This window comes from Aulostomus chinensis, chromosome 17 (assembly GCF_037954235.1).
Source record: "Aulostomus chinensis isolate RoL2024-O1b breed Wild chromosome 17, RoL_Achi_v1.0, whole genome shotgun sequence".
Classification (NCBI taxonomy): Eukaryota; Metazoa; Chordata; class Actinopteri; order Syngnathiformes; family Aulostomidae; genus Aulostomus; species Aulostomus chinensis.
The window spans coordinates 23695146-23713494 of NC_141336.1; the positions used below are offsets into that span (position 1 = coordinate 23695146).

Sequence of the window (18349 nt, forward strand, 5' to 3'; positions counted from 1 at the left end):
AGCAAGAGCCCAACCAACAATATTAGAGTTTTGGGGCTGATATTGGTCATATTGGGGAGGAAAAAAATGTTGATAGCTGATAAATTGGCTGATATACTTTATTAAAATAAATATTTTTTTTTAAAAATTGGCTAATTTGGGGGCTGCATGGTGGTGCAGTGGTCAGCACTGTGGCCTCACAGCAAGAAGGTTCCGGGTTTCCGGTATCTTTCTGTGTGAGTCTCCATGTTCTCCCTGTTCCTGCGTGGGTTCTCTCTGGTACTCCGGCTTCCTCCACAGTCCAAAGACATGCAATTTGGGGACGAGGCTGATTAATACTCTAAATTGACTGTAGGTATGAATGTGAGTGTGAATGGTTGTTCTTCTCTGTATGTTGGCCCTGCGATGGACTGGCGACCTGTCCAGGGTGAACCCCCCGCGACCCTTACTAGTAAGGAATAAACGGAAGAAGATGATGGATGGATGATGGATGTGTAATTTGGCTGGCCTAGCCAATGCGAATGTCAGATACTGGATACTAGTTACAACCTAATTATGACACATAGAACATAGAAAAAGTGCTCAGGTGAGGCTCACCTTTCTTCCTGAATGTGTCTGGGCGTCACTGCTACGTCGACAGGTACGATGCTGCCTGCTGCAGAAGAGGATTCGACCCTCAGGGTGAGCTCAGGGTGACAGACAGCCCTCTTAATCCCAAAGCCCGCTTTGCTGCTCTTTTACAGTGTTTGTTTGCACTGTCTCCCTGCTGTCACATTCTCTGCGTTGTGGGTCTCATGGTTGACCACTCCGAGGAGGTGGCAGCAGGGTCGCAGTGCAACTGGCCGGAAAGTGAGTGGGACATTCCAGCCAGAGAGTCAGTAACAACATGCCTTGAAAGTGTGCAGGCTGTAAATAGCCTCTCGACCAGAGAGTCAGGGGATCAGCAGAGTATAATCGGACAGAAAAGGTGTGTAGTTGGGAGTTCGAGGAGGGGACAGCAGTCTATTTGCTTAGTTTGAGGTCTTGCTGGATTCAGTTCTTGCCCACTTGATTTTAGCTTAGCTGGACTGGGAGACTCATGGAGGTCATCAAAAAACAGGATAAAGGAGAGAATGACAGTGAGTGTTGCTGTGTTGGGGAGATTTACGGCTCAGTGTTGCCTTCCCAGCCGTGTGTGTGAGAGTGTGTGTTGTTCAACTGTATTTCAGCTTCTTAAATCTGTCTGGTTTCCCTTCTTCTTGCACATGTTAAAGGTCAGGCTAGTTTGAAGTCTTGTGTAGGAAATTAGCTTTGATTATTGGCATTTGTTATCCTCATTTTGTAATCCTGAGGTCTAATATCTTTTTGGTTTGATAAGCTTTCTGTCTTACATGTCCATTTTTGTCATACATTCAAAGATAAAACATATTAAATAAGGAATCAATATCTGAATTATTAGTCAGAGATATTGCTTTTTTTCCAAAAATCCAGAATGTGATGGACTCTAGTGTTTGGCGTAAAAGTTTAAAATGTGCGTACAGTATTTACCTGTGATTCAGCAGTAGTGTGGCTGAGTACCGCACTGATAAGGCTATAGGGATGATTAATATCATTATTGTATTGTGTGTATTATTGCTTCATTTGTTGGGATGCATGTGATATCAGCATGTCATTGGTATTGGCAAATATTGGTCAGTTTATGAATTTATTGATCTGATGACTGATGTTTATGTTGGCTCAGGTTTGCTCCTTAAAAATGATAAGGAAACAGCAATAAATTTGAGATTGCCTGCCTTTTGTAAAAGTTTTGGGCTTGGAAATACAAATAACTCTTCTTTTTAAATTTACGGTGTTAACATGTGTTAATGGTTAATGCGAATATATCAACTTGTTTTGAATTTGTTCAAATCAGCTATCCCACAAAATCAGTTGTAAAATATAGAGGAAAACTCAAATTTGGTGAATCCCTAATAAGTTGTCCGCCTGGAACACTCCCCCCCCCCCCCCATCTTCAATAAGAAGACATGTCAGGAGTGACGCACAGTCTGAGGCTCAAAATGAGAAACTCTCTGTTTTATCTGGAAGGTGTCAGTTCACTTCAAAGCTTTAGTGACGTCATGTCTCCTTTTAGGTCAAGTGCAGTTGTCAGTGCTTTATTGAGATTAGACCTACTTGTGTTCTCAGAATAGGGCTACTAATATCGTTGCAGCCGCGGGCCCTGAGGGGGAGATGACAAAGGAGGATGTTTCAGAGCCTGTGGAGGGGGACGCTGCCCTGGGCTGCCACACTAGATTCTACTCTCATCAGCGCCCAGTTATCCACCAGGTGGCTTCTGCACCCATGCCCAGTGACTGTGGTGAGGATGCACACACACACACACACACACACACACACACACACACACACACAGAGTTAATATAGTTACTGTGAAGCTGAACACACGATGAAGGAAATCCCCTGTGATGACTAGAATGAACTTTTTTCCCTTTGTGTTTTTGTCGTAGGTCAATTAACGATCAGATGTAGGTGACGACGCGTTAACACTTAAAGTGATACCGACCCCAAAAGTGTATTCTGCCTTTCAAGTCCTCACAAATAGGTTCTGCATTACTTCTTTGTGACTCCATGTCTTCTTTATTCAGCTGTTAGCTCAGAGATCTACACTTTGGTTTGAGCGAAAAACAAAGTAACACGTCCAGTCTGAAGTGCCGAACTGTAAGTGTTATAGCATGTTTGTTTTTCTGGAGTTACAAGTGCAGGAGGAAAAACGTCTTTATGAGCAGAAGACTCCTATTTGTGAGTGCTTCAGGGCAAAAATACACTTTTTTTTGGATGAAATAGCACTTTAACCCCGTCATGTTTGTGGAGAACTGGGGGGGGGGTTTGAACATGATATCATTTTCATGTCCTGTATTCACACATCTGTGTGTTCTTTTTCAACTGTTTAAAACATAAATCTATTTTGGTTGATAATAAGAATATAATGACTTCCATCTGCCACAAGGCCTTGACCTGACCCACCACAACTGTACCTGTGGTGGAGCGAGACCCACAGATAGTTCACGACGTGGTGGAGGAGCCGTATAAATGTTTGAACAGCAGCCATCTAAAGCGTTCTCGTGCTCTGTGCCCTCTCTGTGCTCCCTCTTAATTAGAAGTGACCTCTGAGGATTTTGTCGCAATTTTTTTAACAGTGAAAGTGACGAATGCGTCTGACACCTTTGCCTTCAGACACCCTCCAAGAATGTGAAGTCACTATGGTCCCTCTCCCTTGTGGAACAATGAGGCTCAAGAGTTTCATCAAAATGGTTCCAGGTGTCACCAGATACTCTGTGAGCTGTGAAAATCTATTATTCTAGTTGCACTTGGGATGACAAAGGTAGACGGGAGGTGCGTGTGGGGTGACGGTTGGAAAGACTTGGATATGACATACTGGCATGCTTACACTGGGTTTGGCAGGAGTGTCCAAGTCACAAGACAAAGCAACAGCGAGCCTTCAGAATGATGATGCAGGGAGGGCGATATTTCCAGCCACCATGTCACCTCCAAAGACATTCCCTGTGTCCCCTCCCATCTCATACATTTTGATGTCAGAGGAACCAGCCAGGGCCTAAGAGAACTCAGTCAAAAAGTTTGTGTAAGATCATTGAGTATTGCATTTGTCTTCATTTTTTTGTCAGTTGTGGGAATCTAATTCTATAAAAAGAATAAATCAACTTCATGGGCATAAGTGTTCCTTCCAGATGTTTTCCTCATGTATATGAAAACTGAAAAGGGGTGATTATGATGCTAATCGTAAATATGTGCTTCTTGTTTGTGTTCTGCCCGCCTCCATCTCCAGAATTCTCCTTCTTTGACCCCAGTGAGCCCCAGTGCAGGGAGGTCCTGCTGGACCCCAACACCACCATACCAGAGCTGTTCGCTGTCCTCAGGCAATGGGTTCCCCAGGTTCAGAAGAACATCGAGCTCATTGGCAATGAGGTGATGCCAGGAAGTATTTTTTTAGTTGCCACACATATGAAAATTAAGATAATCTCATAGCCCGATTTGATGAATGCAAACATCAGAATACGGTGGAATCAAACAGCGCATCCCCCCCTCAAATAAAACGTCTCCACCTGGATTTGCAAAGAAGCCGCAGCGCTCTAAATTGCACAGTCAAGCATTTACCTCAAGGGTAAAAGCAGGCGATTATTCTCTCGCTCTCATTTAATAACTGCTTCCCTCGAGAAATAATGCCTCGTTTTGATGTCTGTTTACACAACAGTTCTCATCCAAAGTCGGAATTGAGTAGGGCTGTGAGAGACTAAGCTCGTTTGTCACTGATCAGATCAGAACCCCAGAGCTTCGCTTTATTGCTTATTATGTAATATTTCTGCACGGTGACACAGCACGTTGTATATCTTGTCTTTGCACAGATCCTGAAGAGAGGCTGCGGGGTGAATGACCGAGATGGCCTGACTGATATGAGCCTTCTTCACTACTGTTGCAAGGCTGGAGCCCCGGGCATCGGTCAGTATCAGCACAGGTGTTAACAAAATCCCAACACAATACTGATACCCACAGCTCATCACCATGAACAAACACCTAATGTTTCCATGTGTATGGAAACACGCCTACATTTTTTTGTTGAACTTCTGAAAATTTAGTTGAAACTAAGAATATATTTGAATGAAAGCCAGAGTATTGTCCTGTGTCTGGTTGTTTTAATTTAATTGTCAAAAGAATTTTACGCAAACTGCCATAATGTCGCAAAAAAGGAAATGGAGTTCAGTTCATTTAGTATTACACTCCCAACACGCTGGTCCTGTTTATGTACTATTGGTCCCCCCCCCAATTATCATTGTTTTGTTCCTCAGGTGATGCAGAGACAGCAGCTAGTTTTGCCCGGCAGCTCCTGGCTCTGGGTGCTGATCCTAACCTCCGCTCACGCTGGACCAACATGAGGGCCCTGCACTACGCCGCCTACTTCGATGTGCCCCAGCTCATTCGGGTGGTGTTGCAGACCTCCCAGCCTGGAGGTAAGAGCGCTGCTGCAATCAAAGAGCACAGTGTTGCAGGGCAAACATTTCTATTTTCAAAGGCAAGTTCAGTGGGGATTAGAGCCTCAGTAATTCATCATCCTTTTGTCACTGAGATACACTGAGTTGCTTGGTGCGCGCGCACACACACACACACACACACACACACACACACACACACACACACAGTGCCATTCAAAACTCCTCTGCAATGCAGCCCATTTATGAAGCTTGTGATATTTAGTTGTAGTCAGGAAGGTGGTGGTTCTATTTTCGTGAGGCTGTGCTGCTGTTTAATTGTAGGGAATGTTAAAGGGTTTCTGGATCAGTGGATTCATCTGGATATTGTCCTGTAAACCCACTGGCAATGAGTTCTATGCGGCTGTGTGAGTAGATGGAGAGCGGCTGCAGGAGTTGAATGCAGGTTGATAATATTATTGTTTATAAGTATTGTGAGATTCTTTGAAATCACGAGTGCCAATGTGAACACAGTTAAAGCAGTACTTTGCCAAAAAAGTGTTGTTTTTTTGTTGTTTTTTTGCTTAAGTACTCAAAAAGAGGTGTATTGAGTTCAGGAAGACATTCTTTCCCTCCTGCATCACTTCTTTATGATTCCAGAGTGCAGAAGGAGCCAGCCACTTCTATTCAGCCTGGGGCTTGACTGTCGTCTGTAGTGATCTACTTCTTAGTTATCAACCTGCATGCTCAGTAATCCACAAAGACTTTGATTTCAGCTCAAAACAAACAAACTATAACCGGAAGGGAGCAAACCAGCAACTTCTGTGTTGGTAGGCAAGTAATAGGCTGATTACTACCTGGGCACCAGCGGTAGTTATTGAATCACTGCCTTCTGAATCATTAATTGAATCTTGAGGTTAAAGGTTCTCACCTCCAAATGAAAACCCAACAATTTCTGTCAGGTGATTTTAACGAATAGATCCCCCTAAGTCCTACGCACTGGTACTCTAATGTAGCAACACTTGCATGAAGGGACGGGACGTTGTTCTGTAAGGTCTCAATATTGTCTGATTTCCTTTCCACTAAGTGCACATAATGTCATAAATCTTCTGTCTGTGTTTTTAAATTGTTAATCAAAAATACTTAATCATCCTTAAGTGTCAGAAAGACACAACAATCCCTAAGAAGAGCATTTGAAACTGCGTGACACTGATCTCTCCTGATTGACGTTGTTTTGTAGACGTAGACGCCACCTGCAGCGACTTTGACTTCGGCACCGCCCTCCACATTGCTGCATCCAACTTGTGTACATCTGCTGTCAAATGTCTCCTTGAGCTGGGCGCCAACGCTGCTTTCAGAGTAAGTCACTGCCGCTCAGACACACACTCAAACACATACGCTGGATTCAAGAATGTGTCCCTGACTGTTTTTTTGCAGGTGGCAAGTTTAATATGTACACTATGAATTCCCAATAGAGCCCATACTTCAGGCACAGTAAAATCAATTACAGTTTGGTTCTCTGACACATTCAGCTTTTTAATTTTCCTCTGGACGTATTTGGACTTGTTCCAGCTAATATAAGATAATAAGTGTTCTCCTGGATGTAGTGAACTAGTGGTGTTCACTGCTTGTGGGTTTACATGCCCAGTTGCAGCCATTTGTTGAGACTGTTGTATGTTGGATACGGTATGCTGGCTGCTGGGGATGAGTTGATTTATTGATGGGATTTTCAAATGGTGATCCTCCCATGCGCTGCCTCCTCCTGGTGAAACTCCTCGCCGTCAGGTGAAAAGATGGAGTTGACGACTCCACGTGTGATGGAGGAAGCTTGTGGGAGTCTACGGTGTGGCCCACAGCGGCGTAGGAGGGGGAGTAATGAACAAGACTGCTTATATGATCGGGTGCAATTGGTGATGTGCAAATGGAGAGAAGAAAACAGCCCAGAATGTGTGTGTGTGTGTGTGTGTGTGTGTGTTTGTGTGTGTATAAAACTCAAGCTTTGCCCTTTAATTTAACACAAAATCTCTTCATTTGGAGACCTTTCTACTAAGTTGAGCCTTTGCTTCTCTCTCAGAACCTCCCAGATGACATATTTTTTTCTTTTTCATATTTTTCACATCTTTTGTTGGTCATTGTGTGAGTCGGCTGGTGGTTAACAAAGAAAGGCAGTTATTGAATCACAAATTTCCCTAAAGTGTATTCAGTGGATGTGACAGTCTGTGTGCCGTGTGCCTCTCAACTGCAGTCATTTAAAACCCTAGCGGAGAGCTTTGCTGAGCAGCCTTGAGCTGTCAAATTCACAGTACATTCTCAGCATCACAGCCATAAAGTCTGTTAAAGCCCTTTTTGTTATTCAGTTGCTACCAGATAATTCACACCTCAATACACCATCATGATCCTTTCCATGTTGCAAAAGTTTTTTTTTTTTTTATCAGATTCTGTTAAGTTGCTGAACAGAAATGTCACCTGGCTCTTGCATGCTCTGTTTCTCCCACCGGATGTCACCATAGCACCATGCACCGCTCTCCATTAACAGCCCTGTTCAGAGACGAGTGTGGGGACTCTTTGATTTCTAGTGTGTGAATGCATGCAAAGCCCTCAGATCATTTAAATGCTGGCTGATGAAAATATTGATAACCTTTTAAAAAAAAATCCTCTATTCAGCGCAGGGCTGAACAGAAGAAGCAGAATGATGATAATAACAATAATAATGATGATAATGATAATAATAATAACAATAATGATAATAACAACAGACCTATGAATACAAAAAAACATGAAAAATGCGAATTAAATTTGTAGAATCCCAAGTTTGTTTCTGGTTTAATCAGACTGCAGGTTGGCACTGCAGACTACATCAGTCTGATATTGCAGTTTGTCCTGGACTTCTTGCATTACAGTACATTTTTATTCTCCTGGTTCTGGTTGTCTCAGACTGAGTTACCCGCAGTTGTCTTGTATTGTGATGGAAGCAACTAACAAAGATACTTTTTAAATGGATATTCAGCTGTGAAAGAGTTTGCTAATATGTGATATTTGTACCATTTTGCAACGGTAGAAACTTACGTGGAAACTTACAGATGCTTATTGTGCCAACTAAGGTTAAATTGCCATTTTGAGATTTCCTCTCTGCTTCATTATTCAAGGTTTATAAGTATATGTGTTGCTGCCAATTAGCAAAAGAGATCCGCTGCATCTTTTTTAATAGGTTCCGATATTGCTCTTCCATATTTGTTTTTCTGCAATAATCCACTTCCTGAGGGCCAATTATGTTAACAGAACGTTATATATGTCAAAGCATGTGTATGCAGCTTCAACATGCGAGTACACAGCAACAAGCACAGGACTGTAAAAACTTTCTCAGACAATGTGAAGGTATTATTTTTGCGCACTAGTATGCAAAGTGCCTGGTGTTGTAGGTTTAATTTCATCAGCCACCATATGCCGTTATTTAATTAATTTAGTGCATTGATTTGTGATGTACTAAAATGCTCTCTCTACCAAATTTGTATTGAAAAATGGCTGTTGGCGGCTGGCAGATCTGTAAAAAGCTCACTGCTAGAGCCAAGCGGAGTAAAGGTCAGTCTTGGAAGTGGTTTAATTTGATATTTCTTTTCTGGCCCTGTAGAGATTTGTCATAACAAACATTAGGTTTGAGCAGTGGAAAGTTTTTCAAGGAAGGAAAAACAAAATTGTTGCTGGCCTTTCATGCATCCCTTAACAGATATCTTATGACTCAATAGCTACGACAACCGAAAATTCATTCCATTAGGATCACGTTGCTGTGGAGGATTGTGAAGTTGACGGTTCACTTTTTGCAAGTCTAACTGGATTTTAGGGGGGAACAATTTCTCCACATATCTCCATCGATATTAAAAGTTGTTGGAAACTTAGACATTGTCACGAGTGTGCAGTACCTGTGAATTTGATCAGCTATCAATTTATGGAGGCAGTGCTGACAGTATGATGTTAACAAGGTTGAGATGATTTACTTACTGTTTTTCTGTAACATTGCTGAGAGTTATGTGCATGTGGTGAATCGTGTATGGACTGTTTTAAATAGAAGGGTGTGAAAAATCAGAGTATTTTTTTTCTGTTTATCGTTGAATATCCTCTCAGATAAAGCAAGAACAAATCAGTATGTTGACCACTGATAAAATGTGAAGTTGCATGAATTTAATACACCAAGAAAATGAGCAAAATCAGCAGGATGAACATTCGTTTCCTGAACTGGTCCTGTCAAACACTGACGCAGAAGCACACAAAGCCAGACCCTCTCATCACTGTTGTAGATTAAGCAGGCGTGTTCATGAGCTCGGTGTTACAACATGTGAGCGACTGGTGTTGGCAATGAAAGGCAAGCCCCTTTTGATGTGTATCAAAGACCACTCGTGTTGTTGCTGGAGGCGATGGCAAACACCAGTGTGCCCCAATTACTCCGGTACAGCAGTGCTGAATGAGCTCCGTACAGGGGTGGGAATCTTTATATACCTCCCCATTTGAGTTAGATGAAGGCCACGATTCGATGATAAAACATTTATGGTGTATCCTAATTTTTGATTATGATATTAGATTATTTCCGTGACTAGATGCTGCTTTTAAATCTTGGCATTTTTGTAACAGTATTCTAGGGGGACATGAGACGATGAAGCCAGGTTTGCAAATGATTTATTGGACACTAGAACTCTGTTAGATTATGGATAACCTCTCATCCCCACACAGCAGGGTAAGAATTAGTCTTGATGTAGTAGGCTTCAGGGAAAGCTAACAACTAGGCCTCAGCTCCGATTGTGACTCTGCAGTAAGAATTGTGATAATGTACTGCTTCCCCTGGGATATGGTCTCTGATGTGATTGGAAGGATCCCACACAATGAGGCTGCAACTGTGAAAGATCTCACAGAGCACATAGAAACCACAGAGAATATTTGGAAGCCACAGCTAGAGGTCTAGGAACAACTTAATGGATCTGTTGAACACACAGTGAATGCTAAGATGTTTATCATTGGTCCTCCACTACCAGTCAGAACCAAAGGAGAGTCATCAGATGTTTGGGTTCGGCACATGGCTTACAATCCCATTTACCCGGCATTGTTTCTGGGACAGTGGACATCATCTTTAAGGCAGATTATTCCTCAAAATTTTAGGAGCAAAGTGTTAGATACCGGTTCCTTCTGCCGAGGGCAGGAGACGCAGAATCAAAAGGCATACACATCAGAAACCTCTCAGGGCCGAATCTGCGAATTTTAATAGCATTTCACGGTCTCTGGTCAGTACATTAATCCGAGTCTCCTCCTGTGAAGATGCGTCTGTAGCATGATTTATTGTGAGCGAACCGGCCTCCTCCTACATCTTTTCTGATACATATTGCTATAAGCATTTTCTAAAATTTTCGACAGGCCTCCAATATAGAGTGCAGACTCTTCTGATGGCTTTGCACAGCTGCTGTCTCTCATATGCTCACACTTTTTATTGTTTTCCCTGTACAGAATGAAAAAGGCCAATGCCCGGCTGACGTGGTGCCTGACCCCCTTGACATGCCCTTGGAGATGGCAGATGCAGCTACTTTGGCCAAAGAGCTGCGGACTTTACTGAGAGAGGCTTTACCGCGGCCTAGCTCCCCCCTGCCCCTCACGCTGCAGGTGCAGTCCCCTCCTGCTCTTTCTGATAAGGCCAGGATCCAGCTCGCCACACTGGGAATACGACTAGGTGACCGTGTGGTGATCGCTGGGCAGAAGGTGCGTGGTAGGTCACTGCCTCAGGGAGAGAACAACCTGAAGTATCTCCACTCATTTGGAGAGTGAGCAGTAGAACAATTACGTACGGCTCATAGTCTCAAAGCCATACTTTGCCCAAAGTACTCACAAATACATGTCTTAAGTTCTCCAGATTGCAGAAAGAGCTTGCCACATATGTTTAGTTTGAAGCTAATGGCAACTGACGTATCAGGAGAAATATATGCGGCTGGCTCTTCCTGCATTCTGTAATCACAAAGAGCTGCTGCAGAAGGGGGGGTGAATAAACGTTGTTCGTGAACTCAAGAATCCTGTTTTTCAGTACCCAAGAAGCAAAAGAAGCACATTTTTTTCATAAACATATCTGAGGAGCGCACTGGTGTGACAGTGGTATTATAGCAGGACGTGATGATCAAGTGAGTGTACACCTCCCTAGCATATTTCCTTGCAGCAGTGTGAGAGTGGTGCATGCAAGGAAAGCTGTAGTCCCCCACGTGTTGTCTTCAAAGTAAACGGGGTATGAAGCTCTTTCTCTCATGGGCTGCATTCAACTCATACCTAATTCAAATGTGCTAGGCCTCGTAACCACAGACAAAACAGGGGCATCTCCCTTTGTCTTCTCTTACCTTTTCTTTCCCTTCACGGAGTTGCTAATGAAACTGTTAGCTTAACTACCAGCATTAGCATTTTAATAACTTAAATGTGTTCCCCAATAATTGAGGACTGTGTAATTGGTTGTTGTTGGTTTTTTTTAATGTCAGATATTTTCCAACGATTTTATCCTGTTTTTGACTCTGAATCTATTCAAAAGATTCACACTTTACTTTTTTAAGTTGCCCCCATCAAATTGTGATCTGAACAAAACAGCAAATCCCCAGATGCTTCATTTGGTGGTGATCTGTCACTCTGTGAATAAGAGGCTAACGGCTACTGTTTCTGAATCATTATCACAGTGCTAATAGAAGGAATTGAAATTTCACATTTGAAAGAGGAGAAACTCTCCAACATGGCTCGATGACCCACTACAAATATTGCATCACGGTTGTTTTCCTCAGCAATGTGTGTCCTTGACCTTTGACCACCAAAAATTATCTTGGTTCATCCAATGTTCAACCTTTGTTCCACCTAATCCTCTGGCTTATGATGCAGAGACAGAAATATATATTCTAATTTAAGCAACCCTATGTACCTTTTTAACGAATAAATCATCTTTAAACTATATTACAGGTCATAGCTGATCCCCTTTTAAAAGCAGAGGAATACTGAACAGTTTTCCATCACTTGTGTTGCCCCTCTTTTGAGGAACCCACTGGGGAAGAGGCACATGTGGCGCATGTGCTGATCTCAAGCTTCTTATCTACATGTATCAGTTTAACATTTGCTCTTGAGAAAGCTGGATGCCCCTCTTGCCAGAACCGAGATTTTTCCATATGTGTCCACCAAGGCGGTACGTCTGAAGTGGCCGATGGTGGTGGAATTTTGTTCCATCCTGCAAACCGATGGCAGTGACATCACACCTGCTATTTTCCTCCGGGATGTTCATGTTTGTCTCAGAGCCAGACAAGTCTGTGTGACTCACAAGTGCATTGACAAAGACCTGATCCCTCAGTGGCTTCTCATCCTGCAAATACAGCCAGCTGTCTTTGATGGCGCATCTGACACAGCTGGACACCCCCCGAAACCCATTTCTGCTGTTATCCAAATGTCCATGTTGGAACTGCTCAGGTTCTGTGCATTAGAGGCATATCAGGAAGTAAAGCAGACTCACTAATACACACAGAGCACTGACATGGTTGCTCAGTGGCAGGCCGGCTCTTATTTGCTTTTGCGAATAAAATAGAGTTGTAATCTCTGCTGTGCTATTTGTGAGAATTGCAAGAGAACGTCCTGATATTTTTACCTCTGAATGATTGATAGCACAAACCCATTACTATCACTTACAGCTATTTTCTACATTAAAAATGCATAAAATTCCCAGCATAAATGGATGGAAAAGCAAAAATACATTAAAGGGATTGTTATCAGATCTGAATCCCACCTGTGCAATAAAGCTGTGCAGGGGTTTATCCTCAAAAAGACAGAGGCTTTGGTTACATTTTCTACAATAATTTTATTCAAACACCAAAAAAATTAAGTTTCCAGTTGCTAAGCAACACCCTTTTGGCATTCTTCAAGCATTTAAGGTTATGTCTGACATATCTCCAATTGTGACGGAGATGGAATGTTGTTTGTGCTCGGATGGGAAAGAGTTGTGAATAAAATAACAGACAATTCTCAGAGGGAGAGAGAGGGTCACCGACGGATTTCCAAACTTTTAAAAATGGTGGATGAGGAAGCTGTTGATTGTGTCAGCGGTGAATGTAAATTACACAAATGAAAGGTAATTGTGGTCCAATTTTGCAGTAATCGTTTGCACAATGGCCTCATTCATTTTTATCCAACACTGCCATGTTCCACTTTACTTACATTTAGGTTAGCACATGTACTGTTGGAGGTATCTAACCTGCTAACCTGGATATTGGCATCAGCATAGGTTCCCTCCACCAAAAACAAATTGAGTTTTGCATTATTGTCGAAAATAAGCTCTGTGGCGAGCAAACAGTTATGGGATTTAAAGTTTGTTTTTTTGTTTTTTTTGGCAAGATATTCTTCCTAAATTATCACCACTTTTCTTATTGTTGAAGTGTAAATGCAGTCACTGGAAGAACAAAGCCGGCGCTATGATCGACAACGCCGTATTCAAGAGACATAAAGAGCTTCAAACTCCCAAGTGTGGTATTTCATGGTGCATTTTATGCCTTTAAACATGGCTGCCTAAAAGTCAGTGACACAATATGTAAAAACACATTTCTGTTGTATTCTCTCCATGCACATGTCGTAGGCATCTTACCTGTTGACAGTAATAAAGTAAGGATTTTAACTGACTGTGATATCGTCTCTAAAACGAGGCAGAGACACAGTTTTGATCGTGCCCCCCCTTTTTCCTTGTCCCATTTGCAATTTAGTGCAGTTGACATAATTTTGAATGACACTGGACTGGTTTCTTTTATTGCAGCCCATACGTTATAGTTAACAAATCCCCTGTGTCAGTTACACAATGTGAATTTGTATTCGCAGGTGGGAACCCTGCGTTTCTGTGGCAGCACTGAGTTCTCAGGGGGGCTCTGGGCCGGGGTGGAGCTGGACAAACCGGAGGGAAAGAATGATGGCTCAGTTGCAGGCGTTCAGTATTTCACCTGCCGAAGCAAACATGGTAGGTCTCATTTTTATTTGTGTGTGTGTGTGTGTGTGTGTGTGTGTGTGTGTGTGTGTGTCTGTGTCTGTGTCTGTGCATATGTGTGTAAATGTGTATGTGTGTGTGTGTGTGTGTGTGTGTGTGTGTGTGTGTGTGAGAGGCATCAATTCAAATATATGTTTCAAATATATTCAAGAAACATATGTTTTTTTGTTTGTCCCCCTCAGGAATCTTTGCTCCTCTCTCCAAAGTAAGCAAACCCCTGGAAAGACATAAAAGCAGCACGATGAAGACGTCTGTGCCCGCACGTCCCCCTCGTCGCATTGACTTGTCCCGCATCAACGCCAAGGTTAACACAGGTACATTCATCTGAGCGTGTTTGCTAAATCTAGACATGCTAACAGAAAAGATAGGTTTGTCGTACCTAACACAAGAGAGTCACGGCTGGATGAGCACTGACATCATGACTCAAACTGAGCTCCAGGTCAGCACGGGGGTTTACTCATGTGTTCCTTAAAGAAATTGGATCCAAGTATCAGCCTGAAGTCTTCGATAGCAATAATCAAATATAATGTGAAACTAAAACGTCGGGAGGTTCCTCAAGTCCAGGAAATACTTCAACTACTTCTGTGAGCACAGATAAAGGAGCTGAGTTTCACATCCGAAGTAGTCCTGGTCCCAGGAGGACACGACGAGCAAAAACACAACAATCCCTACCGGTCTCATACACACCAACATTCTGGAGTAACTGCATTAGATCGATAAATGATGACCTAATAATCCTTGTTTGCTGAAGAAATAACTCTTCAAGTACACTCACTTGAGAGGTTTGGGACATGAAGTAAAGTACTGCAGCAACAGAAACATTCTCATTACTCTGGGGAAGAAACTGGCAGCAGCCTTGCTAATCACCCCCCACTCTCCATTAACTGGATTACATCTCATCAGCCTCCTGTGTGATATCCTGGGTATGGACCCTGTTCCTAACATATTCATCATATACAGTCTAATGTATTATTAGTAAAGTATTGTTTTCCACAGTCATCAATATCCATCTTTATGTACAATAGTAAGAATTTGATTTCATTTGATGTTCCCATACTTGGAGTTCTCCCGTCAGACGCCGTGGGCTGTTAGCGCGCCATAGAGGGGCTGGGCTTCTGCACGGTGTCCAGGTGAGGCCATCAGCAAAGTCACACCTCCAGCTGGTGCCTCTTCCTCGACTTACCACCTCATGGCAGGATTTATTGCATCTGAGCTTTCATATTAATTATCCTCAAATGCTTTGAAAAGTAGATTCTGAAGCACTGCCAAAGGACAACGCATAAATTAGACTCCACAAGACCTTGCTTCTGCAGTGGCCCGACCACACCCTCACACATGCTCTACTCCTGCCCACTGTAGGCTCTTCGAAACTTGTCTCAGTGGGTTTTTCTGTGGTTCTTGCGCCCTCGAGGCTTTACAGTTTATTGGTAGTAGTGTAATATTCAATGGTTTTGAAGGCCAATTGATCTTGACGTGATTAGTAGCCTATGGAATCAGGTGATTGATAGTCCAATTAAGCGGGGTTTAATAACTACAGCTTAGACAGGCTGAATAGCCTGGCAGCCATTCATCACAAGGTGAATGTGAGTTTGTATGTGTGGCTTGCGCTGCATTTGAGAGAGTGTGTGTCAGCAGCCCCTCCATACAACCCAGGAACCAGACTTAATTTATGACCAAACACTTTTCAGGGCCTTTGTTAGCCATTTACTGCCTGCCCAAACTCCACGCCACCTGTGTTTTAGCATCCCACTGGCTCTGCATTGCAGACAGCTTGCTGGTGTGTGTCTGTAGATAGAGTAGGTCATTGTGAAATGGTCTCGTCTGACTAACCAGCAGAGACAGACGCAGCAGAATGCTGGGCTGGCCCCTATTAGCATGTCAACTGTAGCTCAGGCCAAAAGGGTGGTGGGAACACAGACAATACTCTCAAAGCACCACAGATTGATTCATAAAGCCTCAGTCTGTATTGCAGTCTGTCACTTAGCGTGAATGTCAGTATGTGGATGGGATAGTACGGGCCAGGAGGTCCCTGCCAGCTAAAGGTCAAGTGACAAGAAATTTTTGGTATTCAGAGTAGGAATATAGTCTCCTTTTTGGAGTTCAAAGGAAAGACACAACTCTTGGCAACATTTCCAGGCTTTTCCCTGAATGGGAACTCAAATGGCAATCAGGCCAAAATAAATACCAAGCTGACGGTTCCAGAGCAGTTTAAACAGATTTATTTAGAACATGGTGTTTTCCTTACAGGGTTCTAAATACATAGATTTTGATAAATGAATGCTTTTTACTGCACAACTTTAGTTCCTCCTGCAGTTTGTTTTTACTTATTTATTGTTCTTTCATATTTACTATCATCGGGGCATTTGTGTTTGTCTAGATGCTTGTCTGGGACCATTTCTTACACCGTCACACAATAAAATTACTAAAATATGTTGAGTTCCATCTTATTTGAGCTTGCCAGTGTAGATTTTGTCTCTGCTTCAACTCCTGGAGTGTTACACTGTGTGTCTTTTTAGTTTCCTCATTCTTCATATGATACAACATGACTGTCGAGCTAAATGAGATAAATGCATGTTTTTCGTGTTATTTCAGTTGCCAAAGTAAGTTTGAAGTTGTACAAACATGACCAAACTCTTAACATTTTACATTTTATTTATGGACTGTCCTCAGATATCATATCTATGATGAATATGTATGTCTAAAAAGAGTTAAGCATGTAGCGTATTTGCGGTACACTCTTGGTCGAGGCCTGCGACTGAAATCAACCCTCTGAAAGTGTTTTTCCTCCCGTCACGGTCGAAGCTGAATCTCAAGTTCCAGCTGGTTTGAAGCTGAATCTTTCCCTCATCTTAAAGTACTTTGGCATAGATTGAATCAATTAGCCTCCTAGTGAACTGGCCTGTGAAGGTCTGTGAAAGTCAGAAGCTTAATGAGGTCTTGAGTCAAAATGGCTCCTTAAGAGTGAAACCGGTCATCCCCCTCCTCCATATAAAAGCTGGAGCCAACAAGATTCGTGTCATATCGAGACCGCTGACTGGATTACTGAATAGTATAGTGGTAACGGTCTGGATTTAAGTGCCAAAGGCCGCTCATATTCAGAAAAATGAAACTGAACAATGAGGCTGAGCTTCATTATTTCAACGGAATAACAAGATTTATGAGGCTTTTAAAGACCTGAACGGCTGGGTGGGGGCTTCAGTATGAAGAAGTATCACGCAGTTCCTACCTTTTTGATTGTTCTGGCAAGTTTATGCCACTTTAGATTGCTGCTGTTTGCATTTCCCGTCACTCATTCCTCTGAGTTACTTTGATCGCAGGTGTTCTATCTCGGTCTCTCTCCTCGTCATCCTCATCGCTGGATTCCCGGCAGGGACCGGGCGCTCGACCTCGTCCACTGCCACGGCAACGTTTTCCTGCCAGGCAGCGACGGGAACGTGTTTCTCCCAGTCCCCGTACCACACCGTCGCCGGGCCTCCGCTCTTCACCTGGCATCCCTGCAAACACTTCAGCAAGTGTGTGTCTATCATTTATGGTATTGGATAATAAAGGTCATGGTTGTAACTCTCTGTTAACGTCTCTCTCCCCCCAGGTCTTCGAAGCCGAACCCCCTCAGCTAGCAGCTCTGTGTGTGAAGGACCTGAGCTCCGCCTGGGTGATAGGGTTCTGGTTGTAGGCCAGAGAACTGGCGTTGTTCAGTTCTATGGAAAGACAAGCTTCGCTCCAGGTTAGCCATTAAAATTGATGTTCTCCCTATGAAGACTTGTCAGTTGAAATCAAACTAAAAATATATATATTATGCATGACACACTGATTTCTCTTCATTACACCGCTCCTTATTTGATGGATTTTTTCGGCTTTCATCTTTATTGTCTGCATGACACTTCAATCACATGCTGGAATCAAATAAGAAACAAATCGGTAATTCAGCCTAATTTCACTTATGTCTTATTTAAGTTGGGAATTTGATTATGATACAAGACTGTGCACAAGAAAAAAAACCTCTTTGAAGTCTGATTTGGAAGGATTTTCCTACAATTGTTAGACCATATTTCCTCAAGTAAAACAAAGAATTGTGCCAGGGCTCCTCTCACTCTCTTATGGGGTGGTCCATCAGTCCAGCAGGAGCCTAGAATAGGCATATACTTATCAAATAAAGAGAAGGAGAAATAAACGACTGCCTCTAATCAGAGCCTGCATTTAATACAGGACTGGTCCCCTCTGTGCTTGAGGGACTGAAGGACCAGAGTCACTGTCTGAGGAACTACGTCTTCAGGAAGCCTTCAGGAAACGTGACTGCACCGAGTGCCGCAGGGGTGATACTTTTTTGTCGGGCCAGCGGTAGATAAACACTTCAGAAATCACGACAGCGATATTTACTGACGTGTTTGAGGCCGTAGAA

The 18349-nt window shown here is 42.8% G+C and overlaps 1 protein-coding gene across 5 annotated transcripts in view; it reads left to right on the forward strand.

Annotated features, from left to right (window-relative positions):
• Window positions 1-18349, forward strand: part of LOC147246862 (CAP-Gly domain-containing linker protein 4) — a 29166-nt gene that overhangs the window by 2000 nt on the left and 8817 nt on the right. For 2 of the 5 annotated variants that reach the window (XM_086182132.1, XM_086182134.1), the window contains exons 2-11: window positions 2168-2314; window positions 3800-3939; window positions 4377-4470; window positions 4818-4979; window positions 6178-6296; window positions 10425-10673; window positions 13788-13923; window positions 14133-14264; window positions 17268-17462; window positions 17540-17674. In XM_086182132.1, coding sequence (XP_086038258.1) covers window positions 2188-2314; window positions 3800-3939; window positions 4377-4470; window positions 4818-4979; window positions 6178-6296; window positions 10425-10673; window positions 13788-13923; window positions 14133-14264; window positions 17268-17462; window positions 17540-17674 — 1489 coding nt within the window. In that variant the 5' untranslated portion in view covers window positions 2168-2187. Of the gene's footprint in view, window positions 1-2142; window positions 2315-3799; window positions 3940-4376; window positions 4471-4817; window positions 4980-6177; window positions 6297-10424; window positions 10674-13787; window positions 13924-14132; window positions 14265-17267; window positions 17463-17539; window positions 17675-18349 lie in introns of all 5 variants that reach the window. The other 3 variants (XM_086182133.1, XM_086182136.1, XM_086182135.1) reach the window with 2 other exon arrangements.